Source organism: Leptodactylus fuscus, chromosome 3 (genome assembly GCF_031893055.1).
Source record: "Leptodactylus fuscus isolate aLepFus1 chromosome 3, aLepFus1.hap2, whole genome shotgun sequence".
In the NCBI taxonomy this organism is placed as follows: Eukaryota; Metazoa; Chordata; class Amphibia; order Anura; family Leptodactylidae; genus Leptodactylus; species Leptodactylus fuscus.
The window spans coordinates 212,823,998-212,840,811 of NC_134267.1; the positions used below are offsets into that span (position 1 = coordinate 212,823,998).

The 16,814-nt window shown below is 43.1% G+C and overlaps 1 protein-coding gene across 1 annotated transcript; it reads left to right on the forward strand.

Annotated features, from left to right (window-relative positions):
* Nucleotides 1-2,900: 2,900 nt before the first annotated feature.
* SLC66A3 (solute carrier family 66 member 3) lies at nucleotides 2,901-16,814 on the forward strand. Its single transcript, XM_075266804.1, has 7 exons — nucleotides 2,901-3,092; nucleotides 11,033-11,115; nucleotides 12,585-12,654; nucleotides 13,374-13,431; nucleotides 14,322-14,442; nucleotides 14,898-14,939; nucleotides 15,575-16,814. The coding sequence occupies exons 1-7, from the start codon at nucleotides 2,944-2,946 to the stop codon at nucleotides 15,673-15,675; spliced, it is 624 nt and encodes a 207-aa protein (XP_075122905.1). The 5' UTR covers nucleotides 2,901-2,943; the 3' UTR covers nucleotides 15,676-16,814.

A 16,814-nucleotide genomic window follows, 5' to 3' on the forward strand; every position in this document is an offset into this window, starting at 1 on the left:
CTTGTGCAGCCTCGGCTCTGCTACATCAGAGCCGAGGGTGCGCTTGAACCCTTGTGCACACTCTGCTTCATCAAGCTAATAGAATGCATTGGCCAGCACTGATTGGCCAGAGTACGGAATTCGGCCAATCAGCGCTGGCCAATGCATCCCTATGGGAAAAAGTTTATCTCACAAAAATCACAATTACACACCCGATAGAGCCCCAAAAAGTTATTTTTAATAACATTCCCCCCTAAATAAAGGTTATCCCTAGCTATCCCTGCCTGTACAGCTATCCCTGTCTCATAGTCACAAAGTTCACATTCTCATATGACCCGGATTTGAAATCCACTATTCGTCTAAAATGGAGGTCACCTGATTTCGGCAGCCAATGACTTTTTCCAATTTTTTTCAATGCCCCCAGTGTCGTAGTTCCTGTCCCACCTCCCCTGCGCTGTTATTGGTGCAAAAAAGGCGCCAGGGAAGGTGGGAGGGGAATCGAATTTTGGCGCACTTTACCACGTGGTGTTCGATTCGATTCGAACATGGCGAACACCCTGATATCCGATCGAACATGTGTTCGATAGAACACTGTTCGCTCATCTCTAGTTCCTAGGAGCCCTGACAGTGTTCTACACTATGTTTTATAGATAGGTTCCTAGGAGCCCTGAGAGTGTTCTAAACTATGTTTTATAGATAGGTTCCTAGGAGTCCTGAGTGTGTACTACACTATGTTTTATAGATAGGTTCCTAGGAGCCCTGACAATGTTCTACACTATGTTTTATAGATAGGTTCCTAGGAGCCCTGACAGTGTTCTACACTATGTTTTATAGATAGGTTCCTAGGAGCCCTGAGAGTGTTCTACACTATGTTTTATAAATAGGTTCCTAGGAGCCCTGACAGTGTTCTACACTGTTTTATAGATAGGTTCCTAGGAGCCCTGACAGTGTTCTACACTATGTTTTATAGATAGGTTCCTAGGAGCCCTGACAGTGTTTTGCACTATGTTTTATAGATAGGTTCCTAGGAGCCCTGACAGTGTTCTACACTGTTTTATAGATAGGTTCCTAGGAGCCCTGACAGTGTTCTACACTATGTTTTATAGATAGGTTCCTAGGAGCCCTGAGAGTGTTCTAAACTATGTTTTATAGATAGGTTCCTAGGAGTCCTGAGTGTGTACTACACTATGTTTTATAGATAGGTTCCTAGGAGTCCTGACAGTGTTCTACACTATGTTTTATAGATAGATTCCTAGGAGCCCTGAGACTGTTCTACACTATGTTTTATAGATAGGTTCCTAGGAGCCCTGACAGTGTTCTACACTATGTTTTATAGATAGGTTCCTAGGAGTCCTGACAGTATTCTACACTATGTTTTATAGATAGGTTCCTAGGAGCCCTGACAGTATTCTACACTATGTTTTATAGATAGATTCCTAGGAGTCCTGAGACTGTTCTATGCTATGTTTTATAGAAAGGTTCCCAGGAGCCCTAAGAGTGTTTTACACTATGTTTATAGATAGGTTCCTAGGAGCCCTAAGAGTATTCTACACTATGTTTTATAGATAGGTTCCTAGGAGTCATGACAGTGTTCTACACTATGTTTTATAGATAGATTCCTAGGAGTCCTGAGACTGTTCTATGCTATGTTTTATAGAAAGGTTCCCAGGAGCCCTAAGAGTGTTTTACACTATGTTTATAGATAGGTTCCTAGGAGCCCTAAGAGTATTCTACACTATGTTTTATAGATAGGTTCCTAGGAGTCCTGACAGTGTTCTACACTATGTTTTATAGATAGGTTCCTATGAGCCTTGAGAGTGTTCTACACTATGTTTTATAGACAGGTTCCTAGCAGCCCTGACAGTGTTCTACACTATGTTTTATAGATAGATTCCTAGGAGCCCTGAGAATATTCTACACTATGTTTTATAGATAGGTTCCTAGGAGCCCTGAACCTGAACAATAGGGTTGAGCTATCGGGATCAGATCTCGATTGGCAATTGAGCAAATTTCACGATCGGCTGGAAAATATTCGGAAATCAGATTTTGAAATCTCAAGATCGGCTCAACCCCAGAAGTGACTTTTCCCATAGAGAAGCATTGACTAGGGTTGAGCAATCTGGATCGGAAAAGATCTGATTCTGATCGGCGATGGAGCAAATTTCATGATGGCGATCGGCTGGAAAATGAACGGAAATCGGATTTTAATATCGATCCTGAAATCTTAAGATCGCCTCAATCTTACTGAACAATGAAACAAATCTTGAGAGGTGCGGCCATTGCTACCTAAAGGCCCTTTCGCATTTGTGTTTCATCTGTTTTTCACAGATTCATTGCTAGGGGTTTATGAAATATAAAGAAGACAGCATCTGTCTATTTGGGGTGACATGGATGGCAGATGGCACATCTGCGTCGGAGTCTCTGTCAAGAGTCCATGACCGCCATAAATTGCCAGATGAAAATGTTCTGCAAGTCCGACTTTCTCGTTCAGCGATTTCAATTAAAAACAATGGACGGATCCCATTATATCCCATTGGTGTTTGCTATTTTAGCGGTCCGTGTGTTGGTTGTTGTGGTGCTCCGATGGATCAGAACAGAGGACACTAGGCCAATACGTGACTGCAGCCAGTGATGTAACTACCAAGCTATCAGTGGTAGCCCCGCCATTCCTAGTTACGCCACTGACTGCAGCATTAGTCAGATGAATGGTAGACATTTCTGTAACATAATGCTACATGTGAATCCAGCCTTGTTCTCTTTGAAGAAAGTTAGGGCTGAGCTTGTAGCCCCCTCCGCCACTGGTGCAGGTTGTCTCTGCCGGCATCAGCTCCCTCATCCTCATTGTTAAATTAGGGAGGAGTCGCCATTTCCCTCCCCTCAGTGACATAGAGGAAGAGGAAATAAGATCTTCTCCAGTCACTTTAAAACTTAGCAGCCTCCTCCAGCAGATCTGAGGGGGACAACATGGAGCTCCAGACAGAGCTGCTGGTGTTTGCCAACTGGAGCACCCTGGTAGTATGTATGGTGCTGAAGTTTCCTCAGATCCTGTCGGTGATGGCAGCCAAGTCTGCTGAGGGGCTGAGCCTGGGCAGTCTGCTGCTGGAGGTGACTGGGTAAGATGTCTCAGCAGCCTCCATGCACCTAGTAACTCTTTATGCTGCTTGCACTGGTTACGTTAACCCTTTCTGTGGTCTCCTCTGTACTCTTTAAGCATTTGCATCTATTAACCGTTAACGCCTCCTGCTCTGCACTCATTAACCCATTATGCACCCTGTTTTGTGCCCCTAAACCCTTGCCTATTAACGATTTAGTCAGCCTGCACTGCAGCCATTAACTCCTTCTGCCATATGCACTTCACGCAGTTTGCACGGCCACCAGCAAGGACTGTATTACAATTCGTCTCTTTTGTGAATGTCCTGTGTAGCTTTTGGGTGTGTATATTTAGTTTCCTGCTTAGACATGTCCCCGGCTGGTCAGGTAATTGTACACCATACACGTCACATACTTATACTTACTTATGGGCGCCAAATTCCTCAACTCCATGTGACAATACGTAATAATTCAGCCATTAGATATACAGCGTAGATATAGACAATGGAAGAACTGCACATGTGCAAAGCTGAAGAAGTATTGACGCCTCGGGCGCTTCCTGAAACCGAGGTTGTCTATGTTTGTGAACCTGTATACAGTATAGGGGAATTACTTACACAGCAATTCCCTAATATTTGTCTGTAAAATGAATCGCACAGTTTATCAGAACGTTGTATTATATTCAGGATTTGCTAATATGTTTAATTGCAGCGTTCTATTACATATGGCATTGTGGTATAGAGTATGGGATCATATGAGTGTATATTAGTAAGGTGCACCTACATATTTCTATGGCAGTCATTGGGTTGTCCAGCTATTATGCCATTTGTAGTACTAGCGTATTGTATTATAGGTATTCTATCATTTTAAAGTGACATTATTGGTCCGGGTTATGTATATACGACATGGCTAAATGTACAGTATAATGAAAAACTAATAGACAATAAAGGTGAACTACATAGTGACCAACTTGTACAGAGGAACCTATCGCAGGGGCTTACAATATACAAGGGAAGGGGGTTGGAGACATGTGACAGGGGGTCCTTTATACTAACCAAAGCCTGAATGTGTCTGCCAGCTCTGCACCTCTATGGACCCATGTACATGGGGGAATCTGGGCCAGACTGGGACCTTTACAAGGAGTCCTTACCTGCCGATGGCTTCGCAGTCCCACCATAAGAGCGGTAATGGCTGCAATGGGGCTTGCAACTTTAGGGGGCCTAGTCAGCCCCTGCTGCTTTTTTTTTTTTTTCCAGCAGGGTGGGGGGGATGCATGGAGCCTTCTGGAGGGGGGTAAAGGGTGATGGGGAAGCAGAGGTAACCATGGGCAGGAGTGGGATCGAAAAGCCTAGGTTCACTTCTGCATTGGAGTCTCTGTACAAGACTCCACCGCAGATTCCGCTTGAAATCGGCGGAGAGAAAAGTCCTGCAACTATGGGATTGAAAATGCCCCCAAAAGTGACATAACGGTGGGGGCGCATGGTGTCACTGTCCCCAGGAAGCAATTTTGGTTAAATAATATTAATTGGTGGTAATATGTGCTGTTTTTGATAAATTTATAATTTGGTTTGTTCTAATTATGTCCTCCCCTATTTTCTGAGGTAAATTCTATGAATGGTGCTTACCATGGGGTTAAGCAAGGTCAGCTGTGCCCAGCACGAGCAGGTTCTAGAAGTTTCCAGTTATTCTGCCCAGTAACGGGTCACCAGTTGATTGGATTACAGATGTTCTGCCTAGCAACCAGGTCAACAGCTGATTGGGCAGATGTTTCCAGTGGCGGCAGATTTGTACATAAAAGACAGCTCAGCTGTAATTGTGTGCCAGTTCCTGAGGAGAATCATCTGAGGAAGAAAGGCAGCGCTATGGAAGACCTATTGAAGCAGCTTATAGAAAGAGCGGAGTCTGCAGGGGGAGAAGATTGGTTGAGACAATGCCTGTCACAACCTTTAACCAGCATAGCGGAGGACAATAGTGCCGATACACTTACCTTGTCGGCGCCGAGCGAGAGAGTGGACCTGCCGGCACGTCCTTCCGGCGATGTGTCATTGCCGGCGAAGAGAAGCCGCCGAAGCCGCTCAGCATATACCCCGCCTCCTGCTGTCAGTAGGAGGCGGAGCGCGGGAAGTGCCGGCGGCCAGCGTAATAGCCGAGAGCGGTCGGAGCCGGGCCGGCGCAGCGTACAGGGGAAGAGTCCGGAGGCCAGCAGCGGTGGGCAGCAGAGGAGCCAGGGCAGTAGTAGGAGCGGGTCACGTGAGCCGGCAGGATGGTGCCCAATCCGGGACGGAAGACTTCTGAGGAGCAGTGAGGGAAGCGGTGAGGGAGCGTTGCGGGGCACACACCGGCAGCAATTGAGCCCATGCCCCTCCGTGGGTCCTTATCAGGGAACACGGCTGTCGGTGCATGGGCGGAGCTATGACCAAAGGGCTCAGCAGTTTGCTGTCCCTTCTCAGCTGCCGGAAGATGTAGCACCTGCCCCCCTGATGCCTCTCCCTTCAGCATCTGAAGATCCAGGCCTGCTCGGTGAGGATGGGTTAGAAGGATCCGGCCTACCTACATCCCAGCTTTCCTCTGGTCGTGTCCAGGAGGCGTCCGGAGCTGGTGAGAGTCTCAATGTCCAGTCTGTTTTTATTAAGGAATTAATGAAATTTATTAATGATTTTAATGGTGCTCCTAAAGCGCCATCTGCTGCTGGGGCATGGTTAAAACCTCCCAGTACAATCACTACTTCTAATGTTAATGTTAACCCTTCATTGTATAGTATTGAATCTAGTATTCAACCTGTTGTTGAAAAAAGGTTTGGGAGTCCCACAAACTTGTGTGAAGGAAGCAATGACGTGCGAGTTATCTCCGCTTGGCTTTCACTTATCAATGACAGTGAAGGAGCGGATTTGGAAATTGGAGTTCGTTGACGTATTGTCTTTGCTTCCTTCAGCCAAGGAAATGTTGGTTCGTAGTGATAAGAAAGAAGATAAAAATGATGATGACAAGAAAAGATCGGTACCGCGATCCTTTCACAATTGGCTCCAGGCATTTTGTGTGTATGCTGCGGTTTTGGGTGAAAGGCACCCGCATTTATGCTCGGGCCTTTTTCAGCACATAGACATTATATTAGAGGCCTATAAAAATTTCGGAGGCATGGCGTGGTTCACCTACGATGAACTTTTTCGCCAAAAAATTGCAGTATACCCCTCCCTTAAGTGGGGGGTGAAGGATGTAGGCCTATGGCTTAACCTAATGCTTCCGCAGCGTAATACTGCCAATAGACAGTCATCATCTAACCAGGGAGCTATGAAAAAAGGTGTCTGTTTTGCCTATAATGAAGCTACCTGCAAGTGGTTTCAGAACTGTAGGTATAGACATGAGTGCTCCTTTTGTGGAGGGGCACATCCCATGGCAAGATGCTTTAAAAAGAATTCCCAGTCAGGGCAGCAGCAGCCCAGTACCAGAGAACAGGTGGCAAAGAGCACGGACGCCGGTGATTTGGGAAAACATGCGGCTTTGGTTAAATCATTATCCAAACAGAGCGATGGCTGATTTATTAATAAAGGATTTTCAATTTGGTTTTGATGTACCTACGTTCTCTGGTTCTGGTTGTTCCTGGACTGACAATCTAAAATCTGTTGAATTATATAAGGATGTAGTTGCTGAAAAAATTAATAAGGAGTTATCGTTAGGTAGAGTGGCTGGTCCATTTGACCACCCACCTTTCAAGAATTTTAGGTTATCTCCCTTAGGAATCGTCCCAAAAAAAGAGCCTGGGGAATTCAGGTTAATTCACCATCTTTCCTATCCAAAACATACCTCTTTGAATGATGAATTGGATAGGGAAGACTGTACAGTGAATTATGCATCCTTTGATGATGCTTTGATTATTTTGAGACAATGTGGTAGAGGAGCACTTTTAGCAAAGGCCGATATAAAGTCAGCTTTTCGGCTATTACCGGTAAATCCTACAGGGTTTAACTCTTTAGGTTTCCAATTTAACCATAAATTTTACTTTGACATGTGTCTCCCTATGGGATTTAGCAAGTCCTGTAAGTATTTTGAGGCTTTCTCTAGTTTTTTGCAGTGGGTGGTGGAACTTGACTCCGGTGATGGAAAAGTTTTACATTACCTTGACGATTTTTTGTTTGTTAGCCCTGCTTTGTCTTCTGATTGTCAGTCTTTTCTAGTTCGGTTTTTAGAGATTTGTAAATATTTTGGCATCCCTATAGCTTCAGAAAAAACTGTTTACCCCTGTTCCTCTTTAGAGTTCTTAGGTATTATAATAGATTCGGATAGGATGGAATTCCGGTTGCCTTGTAAGAAAATTGAGAAAATGAGGTTATTACTGATCAATATGTTAGCTAAGGCTAAAGTAACGTTGAAAGAAATGCAATCCTTACTGGGATTGTTGAATTTTGCTAGCAGGGTTATCCCAATGGGAAGGGTTTTTTCTAAGCGTCTATATACGGCCACTAGTGGCCTCACTTCCCCTCAGTCTCACATTCGGCTATGTAGGAGTCTAAAAGAAGATCTTTCTTTATGGTTGGAATTCTTAAGCAAATTTAATGGCGCCAGTTGTTGGCAGGATGATTTTATAAATACTGAAGCCCTTAAATTGTTCACTGACGCAGCAGGCGGTGCTGGATATGGAGCCTTTTTTCAAGGGCAATGGTCAGCTGATAGTTGGCCTGCCTCTTGGGTACACAATGGTGTAACAAAGAACATCGTGTTATTGGAGCTATTCCCGGTTGTGGTTGCCGTGGCTATTTGGGGCAAGTTTTTTCAGAATAAGCGTATCCTGTTGCATTCAGATAATCAGGGAGTGGTTTTTGCAGTTAATACTCTTTCATCCAAATCGGAGATGGTTGTAAAATTGCTGCGTCATTTAGTTTTATGTTGCTTGCGCATGAATATTTGGATCAAGGCAAGATATGTAGCGGGTTCAACTAATGCGATAGCAGATTCTCTATCTCGTTTTCAGCTGGACAGATTCTTTTCTCTGGTTCCGGATGCAGCAGCAACAGGGATTCAATGTCCACCCCATTTGTGGGACCTCATATGGGATTGATAGCTGACACTTTGAGAGCATCATTGGCAAATAAAACATGGGTTAGCTACGCAACCGCATGGAAAGACTGGCTGGAATTTTGTAACTCTGTCACAGCTGATGGTTTTTGTGCAGATGTGGGTCTCGTTCTATTTTATGTATGCGAGCTCATGCTGAAGGGTTTGTCACATTCCTCTATATTAAAATGCTTAGCAGGTATTTCCTTTTTTCTGAAGTTATCTGGGCAACCGTCTATTTCTTCTCAATTTTTAGTGAAGCAATTATTAAAAGGCTATCGTAGGTCATCTGCTGTCTTACCTCGTAGAATGCCTATTTCTATTGATCTGTTGGAAAAGTTGTGGCTAACACTGGAAGTCGTCTGTTTTAATAACTTTGAAGTTTCTTTATTTAGAACCGCATTTACCATTGCCTTTTTTGCAGCCCTGCGTATTTCGGAGTTAGTAGCGAAAAGCAGTTTCTCTGATACAGGTTTGAAATTTACTGATGTACAGTTTTCTGATGACATGTTGATTATTTACATTCGTCATTCTAAGACAGATCAGTTAGCAAAAGGTTGTTTTATACATTTGTTTCCTTTAGGAGATAGCAATATATGTCCGGTTCTCAATGTGTCAAAATGGTTACAAATTAGACCGACAGGTGGAATTAACTTTTTATTACACAGTAACCTGAAACCGCTTACTAAATTTAAATTTAATTCTGTTTTGAAACAATGTTTAAGTCATCTTCAGTTGCAGAGTTTAAAGATTTCCTCTCATTCCTTTCGTATTGGTGCAGCTACTGAAGCAGCACGGCTCGGGTTGGATGACGCTGTTATCAAGAGGATTGGGAGATGGGAATCCAGGCGATTTAAACTTTATATACGTCCTGATTTATTACCTTCTTAATATATTTTTGTTTTCTTTATAGGTGGTCAATGTGTTATATGGGTAATTGGCCATTCCTTTGTGTACTGGGCCCAGAAGAGGTCGCAGATAAGAGTTTACGGTGAAAATTTATCTTTTGATTTGAATTCTGTTAATATATATTGGAAGGGCATTAGAGGAATGTTATGGAAGTCTCTCATTGATGAAATTAAACAATTAATGTTTGTTTGGCCTACTCCACGGGTGATCATTATTCACCTGGGTGGGAATGATTTGGGTAAAGTGAAAACACTCGACCTCATTGCTGAGGCAAAAAAGGATCTAGCTTTTTTGAAATGTCTTTTTCCAGACGCTATTCTAGTATTTTCCGAAGTAGTCCCTCGATTAGTCTGGAATAATGGTAAGGTCATGTTCCTCAACAAAATCAGGAAGAGGTTCAACAAAGAAATGGCAAAATTTTTGCCATGTCTCGGGGGATTTACATACCGGCACATTGATTTAGAGGGTTTTATTGCAGGATTGTTTAGAAAGGATGGTGTACATTTTTCCGAAGTTGGGAATGATATTTTTAATTTCAGAATATTGTAGAGAGGGCCGTTGGTGTTTTTTTTTTTTTTTTTTTTTTTTTTTTTTGGGGGGGGGCCTTGCCTATTTAGTCAAGGCCGATGGGGTGTTAGTCGCCCAGCTACTGCTGGGTGGACTTGATGGTCAAGTCAAATTATTGTTGTTATGGTTGTGTATTTATTTGATTATTTATTCATCTGTTTATTTATCTATCAATTAATTTTATTGGTTCATTAAAATATTTTAATAATTTATGTAACCCCTTAATAAAACATCACGGTCAAGTTTTTATACCACTAAAAAGTTGTTGTGTCTTTATTTAATTTATATTTGATTTATTATTGATGTTTATTTTATGGGATTATTGATAATATTTCCTGTGGGTCATGTGACACCATGAAAATGCCCCCAAAAGTGACATAACGGTGGGGGCGCATGGTGTCACTGTCCCCAGGAAGCAATTTTGGTTAAATAATATTAATTGGTGGTAATATGTGCTGTTTTTGATAAATTTATAATTTGGTTTGTTCTAATTATGTCCTCCCCTATTTTCTGAGGTAAATTCTATGAATGGTGCTTACCATGGGGTTAAGCAAGGTCAGCTGTGCCCAGCACGAGCAGGTTCTAGAAGTTTCCAGTTATTCTGCCCAGTAACGGGTCACCAGTTGATTGGATTACAGATGTTCTGCCTAGCAACCAGGTCAACAGCTGATTGGGCAGATGTTTCCAGTGGCGGCAGATTTGTACATAAAAGACAGCTCAGCTGTAATTGTGTGCCAGTTCCTGAGGAGAATCATCTGAGGAAGAAAGGCAGCGCCCACCCGCCCACCCTATTGGTTCAGGTCATTAGAATTGTCGTGACGTTTTATTAGAGGGGGTGTTAGTCGCCCAGCTACTGCTGGGTGGACTTGATGGTCAAGTCAAATTATTGTTGTTATGGTTGTGTATTTATTTGATTATTTATTCATCTGTTTATTTATCTATCAATTAATTTTATTGGTTCATTAAAATATTTTAATAATTTATGTAACCCCTTAATAAAACATCACGGTCAAGTTTTTATACCACTAAAAAGTTGTTGTGTCTTTATTTAATTTATATTTGATTTATTATTGATGTTTATTTTATGGGATTATTGATAATATTTCCTGTGGGTCATGTGACACCATGTTTTATGTTTTTTAAGCTGACAGGGTCTCCGTCCTTCGGTCCCTATGTGGACCCGAACGATAGAGACTCGAATGCTAGTGTGAACCTACGTTAGTAAATAGCTACTGATACCTGCAAGAGTAACCCAGCAAGTAGTAGCCTAAAGTCAATATGGGGGCCAAAAAAGGGGGAGTATCTTTTGGGGGGAAGGTCTGCATAAATCCAATCCAATTTCTATTTCCCAGGGTGCATGGGGGCTATAACAGTTTTTTAGTAATATTTTGTACAGCCCCTACCTGCATACAGTACCTGTTTCTGTATCTCCTTCCAGGTTTCTTGTATTTCTAAGGTACCACATGTACTATGAATACCCAATGGAGACTTATGTTGAATATCCGATCCTAATAGCACAAGGTAAGAAAAAATCTTAACAAATCAGCAAATCTGTCTAGTATGAGGTGAACTCTGCATCCATAGTATATACACTAAATGGTCACTGCATTAGAGACCGCCATCTTGTTGCGTGTTTAGCCTTCATACAGCAATTTTCATGTACCACATCAATGTATTGTGGCATGTATTGGTATAAGCACGTCATGAGCATCCAGGGCATGCCAAGATAACTTTCCACCAAACACCATTTCCCCACCAGACTGGTTATACCTGACAGGCAGAATTCTTTGATTCATGATATTTTGCCAAGTTCTGCAGTGGATTAATCTGGCTGTATTTTTCCAACGCTCAGTGATAACATTATTGCCTTTTTTTTCTTTTACACTGATCATCTGATGGTTTCTTCTATCCGTGCTCAGGAACATTGCGTTGTGCATTGTGAGAGAATGAAGGGTTTGGTGTGGGAGGACAGGTATGCCAGCCAGGCAGCTAAACGGTGTATGATAAGACACACACCAGGGAGGTCAGCTCTGTATTTAAGGCCTGATATAGTCTGAGTATGAGGACTAGGAGCTGTGGCGCCACACAGTCAGGGGAAAGTTTTCCTATGTTTAGTTAGTTCTCAGCCGAGAAGGCTTTGTTTTGTTTATTTGTGCCTTTGCAAAGGCAGTTAATGCACCACAAGTGAATAAAGCCCAAACTTGTGTGCAACCCAGTCTCTGTGTCCCTGTTTCCTGCACTACTACCGAACATCTACCTGAGCGATTCCCCATAGCATTTAGACACATTAGGTGGACACCAGGGGTGTATTTGGGTCCAGTGTCCTTAACTGTGTATAAAGATGGGCGAACTTCAGAAGATTAATTTCAACCTGTGTTTGTATGAAGTGAATCCCCAGAATGATCCAAAGTCCTTCAGATAGAACTGGAAGGCAAACTATTAAACTCTGAGTATACAAGGGAAGGTGTAAAAAAACCAAACAAAAAAAAACCATTCATACTCGCCTTCTGTTACCTCTTTTGAGCCTCCTCGTAGTGTCTGGTGCTCTTCTGTGACGTCATGATGCTCAGCGTGCCTATGTCACTGCTGAGGACCAATCACAGGCCTCAACAGTGACCCCGGGCCCATGACATCACAGAAGAGCATCGGACACTGCTGTTGCTGATTGTCGCCGTATGACCAGGCCTAGTTACACGCTGATCAGATCAGTTTTCCCTTTCTAATGTGGATTCACAATAAAACTCATCTACAGATTTAGTGTAACTGGTGTGAATCTTACTTGCTAGTCCCTGCGTGGCGTACATTGTAATTGTGGTGCTTGGGATTCCCAAATAGGCACCAGAATTATTAAGAGGTTGGAGCGTCTTGATAATCTATGTATGTCTTGCACCAGCGGAGAATGGATTAAGACTGGTGGAGAACATGCTAGTCTTGATAAACTCCCCCACTGTGATAAGTGACGTAATTCCATAGGATGTTCTGTATTTCAGATGCCGTGCTTCTACTCTTTATCCTCTACTACAGTGGCAGTATACGGAGTGCATTGTCTTATTCTGGGATGTATCCTTTCTAATGATATGGCCAACGATATTAACTAGCGATAAGACTTGGTTCTGCTGTGGACATGGTGGTAGATATGGATTGACCCCATTATCAATCAGTGGGACTAAAATGCATCTTAAGGTTAAAGACCCATGTAATGGGCCACACCAAAAAAGCACTGCAGGAAAAACCGTGGCAGAAACGCATTGTGGTTTTTCCCACAGCACTGTTCACGCACGGTTTGCAGAGGTTTCTGCTGCGGACTTTCCGCTTCAATCATACCAATAGGAAAAACCGTTGGCATTTCTTTAGGTATAATCCATAGGGGGTAAGTTGCAGATTAGTTGGAGTCCGATCACTCCGATCCATACTGATCAAGAGAACTGAACGGAGATGTGGTCAGGCACAACGCTCACCGCTCCATTCAGTTCTCCTGATCAGCGGGGATCTGACCAATCGGACTCCAACCAATCTGGAATTTGCAGCCTATTTCTGTTTCTGCTATGTGAATATGATATAAAATAACCAATTCACTTGCATTAGTTGTGTAATTAAAGGAAATGGACACATGCAGCAGATCTTGTTGTAGCAGTTCAGATGAATGGAACTGATTTTCATTTGCAGAAATTGCACCAGGAGTGAGGTGTAGAATCCGCACCTAAATCCTGACTGAATCCTGATCATGTTCAGTAGCCATGTGTTCCATCAGACTGTTGTGTATCTTAACCGCACATTAGGGCTTTCGGACTCTGGAACATACTGGTCCTCAAGAAATGGATCATAGACATAGCATTGGTGAGTACAAGGTACATATCTGTAAAGTGTACCACCAGTTGTAAATAACTTTTCATAAATGTATACTACAGGTGAATATAAGAAACTTTGTAATATATCTTATTAAAGAAATCTGTTTTCTTATCCACGTCTCAGGCAATTACTATCTCCATATTAGTCTATGAAGAGTGGAGGTGATTAGAAAAGACTCTTAAATTGCACCTGTTACACTCTGCTATTCCTTGCTTATTTTTTAACACTGCTAGGTTGTAGATAAGAGGCTGTGAGGAATTAACCAGAGGGCAGGAGGATTTCCCCACTATATAGAGGTGTATGTGTGAGATGGATATAATGTGAACAAGCTGTCGGAATGAAGACAAGGAAGAGGAAACAGAAATCCTTAATAAGATATATTACAAAGTCTTATATTCACATGTGCTATTAATTTCTGAAAAGTTGGTGGTTTGCTGTGAAGGAGTTTTCCAGCCTAAAATTGAATTTTCATACTAAAGACCTTAGGATAGGTTATAGCTATGTGATCTTTTGGGGTCCAACACCTGGACATCTGTTCTAGCAGCCTCTGGGTGCCAGATGGACAGTGGACAGGTCGGCACATGCAAGTGATCGGAGCGCCACAGCAACCCCATCCACTGCATAGCGCTGGGTCCGATAAACTGCAGCCGTTCCTATGACTTACAGCTGGAGGCTGATCTGTGCAGAATCCGGGGATCCGACCCAGACAAATCACATACTGATAACCTAGGCCCAACATACTGAATCATAGCTAAAAACGCTTGCGATTCCACAGCTAAAGTTAACATGCTGCGTCTTTTCAAAAAGTAGTTTACCCCACCTATACCCGGGGTTACAGCGACTACTGTATCCTGGTAATGTACTGTCCTGTCTTGCAGAATTTATGTACTCTGATCAGCGCATCCAGCAAGTTTCTCCAGCTGCAGCATCTGTGGCGCACACAAGACTCCGGCCAAGCTAGTGCCCTGACATGGATCATGGCGACGTACACCTGTGCTAGTAAGGAAACCGACAGTACTATTACGGTATTTTGTAGCCTCCATCGACGTGTCCCTGTTTTCGATGTCAGCAGCTGTATACGGGGCTGTGACGGACACTACAATATAATATACTGTATATGGGCGATCACAGCACACGAGCTGCCTATTAAAGTTTCCTACTTCTCAGACAACTCCTAAAGCCTTTACAAAACTGTAGTAGAAATATTCTAAATGGTTAAAGGAGTTGCCCATGGTTAGAAGAACATGGCTGCCTTCTTCCAGAAACAGCGCCTCACTTGTCCACAGGTTGGGTGCGATATTGCAGTTTAGCTTCATTCACTGCAGTGTAGCTGAGCTGCAGTACGACCTATGGACAGATGTGGTGCCGTCTCTGGAAGAAAGCAGCCATGTCTCCAGTCCTGGACAACCCCTTTAAGTCTTCTATACTCATATCTTCTTATTCTTTATCTACAGCAAGGATCTTCACCACCGTCATGACCACCGGAGACATTGCAGGTATGTGACAAAGCAGAAGGATAGCACAAATGAATCAATGGGGGAGGTTTCTGCCTCCAAATCTGCCTGCCAAAATAAGTTTGCACTAAGTATTAGTAAATAGTCGCCTCTCCTGACGTGTGTGTTTTAGGAAGCGCTTGCGTTCCTCATGAAATGTCTATTCTTCTAATATTGCATTGTGCCGTCCCTCTGTTATTCCTCAGAGAAATGTCTGAATAACTTGATATCTGAGAATTGTTCAAATGGGGGCAAATCCCTAAAAAGGAAGAACATCCAATAAGTGCTGACTAAGTCAGGATGGAGAATGGGAACTTGTCAATTTCTTCATTAATTTCCAGGAGTAATAACTGAGGCACAGTACAACACAGTTATTATGGATTCAGGACATGTCAGGAATAGAGATGAGCGAGTAGTATTCGAAACGGCAGTTTCGAATAGCACACACCCATAGGAATGAATGGAGCCGGCCGGCACGCAGACAGAGCCGGCATCCTGCCGCTTAACCCCCCGCGTGCCAGCTGCGTCCATTCATTCCTATGGGTGCGTGCTATTCGAAACTGCTGTTTCAAATACTACTCTAGTCAGGAGCGCTAAGTGTCCTTTTATGAACTCATTTCCATGTCCTCTCCTTTCAGTTCTCGTGCGGTTCATTGTGATGCTGATCCTGAATTGCTGGGTGGTCTTTGCTATCCTGAAATATAGGAAGAAACCGGACGTCAAAAAAAAGGATGACTAAGAGGTCACGTCCACTTTCTTTACAAAAGCAAGGTCCTGATGTAGCAGGTTCATGACAAGCACAAAGTGCAGATGGGACCTTTGTCCCCTGTAGGGACTGGTAACGGGTCACGCGCTATACAATCAAATGAATATCCTCACCTATGGCAGACATGAGCCTACACTTATACATATGGAAATCGCTTACATAACCATTCCCTAAATATCCTACAATCCTTGAGAACAGGGATGCTGTCATGCTGTATACATAACACAGGCTGTATCCTGCTGATATATCATGTATTTGTGTTTTACATACTGGTAAGATGGCACCTGTCACCTTCTGGGCTACACTGTACCTCCGTTTTTATGGATTTATATAGAGGGAGCAAAAATTGGGATTTGGTACCACACGGGCTGACTATAGGTTCACAGTATGGTTCCATATCTGCTGTTAGTCCCCTTGCAGACGACCATATGAAAGGTTAGTGTGGTATCTGTGCTTTTCCCAGATCACGCACTGACTCATTGATTTCTATGGCTCCGTACATGACGGTGAATGACACGGTCATGCGTGCAGGCCGCAAAATGTGGACCAGGTCCTACTCCTGTCTGATTTTGTCGCCCTGCTTCCGGGGCTCCTAATCATTGAATGAAAGGGGCTGCGGAAGCCATGGCGGCACACCGATGATATCCGTGTGTCCCCCTATGCTGTTCCTTCATGTCAGTCAGTTAGCAGGCGATTATGTGCAACTGACTTAATATGGAGCAAAAAAAGTGTGCAAATCTGTTTTTGTCACTTCCCCTCAAAAACCCTTAGTGGAAATGATCTGGCCTTGCAACGTTCTGCCATAAACTGGATCAATCTGCACAAGCTCCTAGTTTTTGGCATCCAATGACAATTCCTCAAGTATTTTAAAATATGCTATACAGCGTTATGGATGAAACTACATTCATTGAGAAAACCGGAAGCCATACTTGTTGGTTGTGGTCCATTACACTGGTTTTACACGTCTGATGTAGGATCGGGAAACAGTCCACATATCACCTGGATTTGTCAGTCTGAATCCAGTTCAACAAAACTGCCAAGCTTTCTTACGCCTGTTACACACCTGCGTTCGGTAACCCACTCAGGGAGTCCTCATGGGGACTCCCCACTCT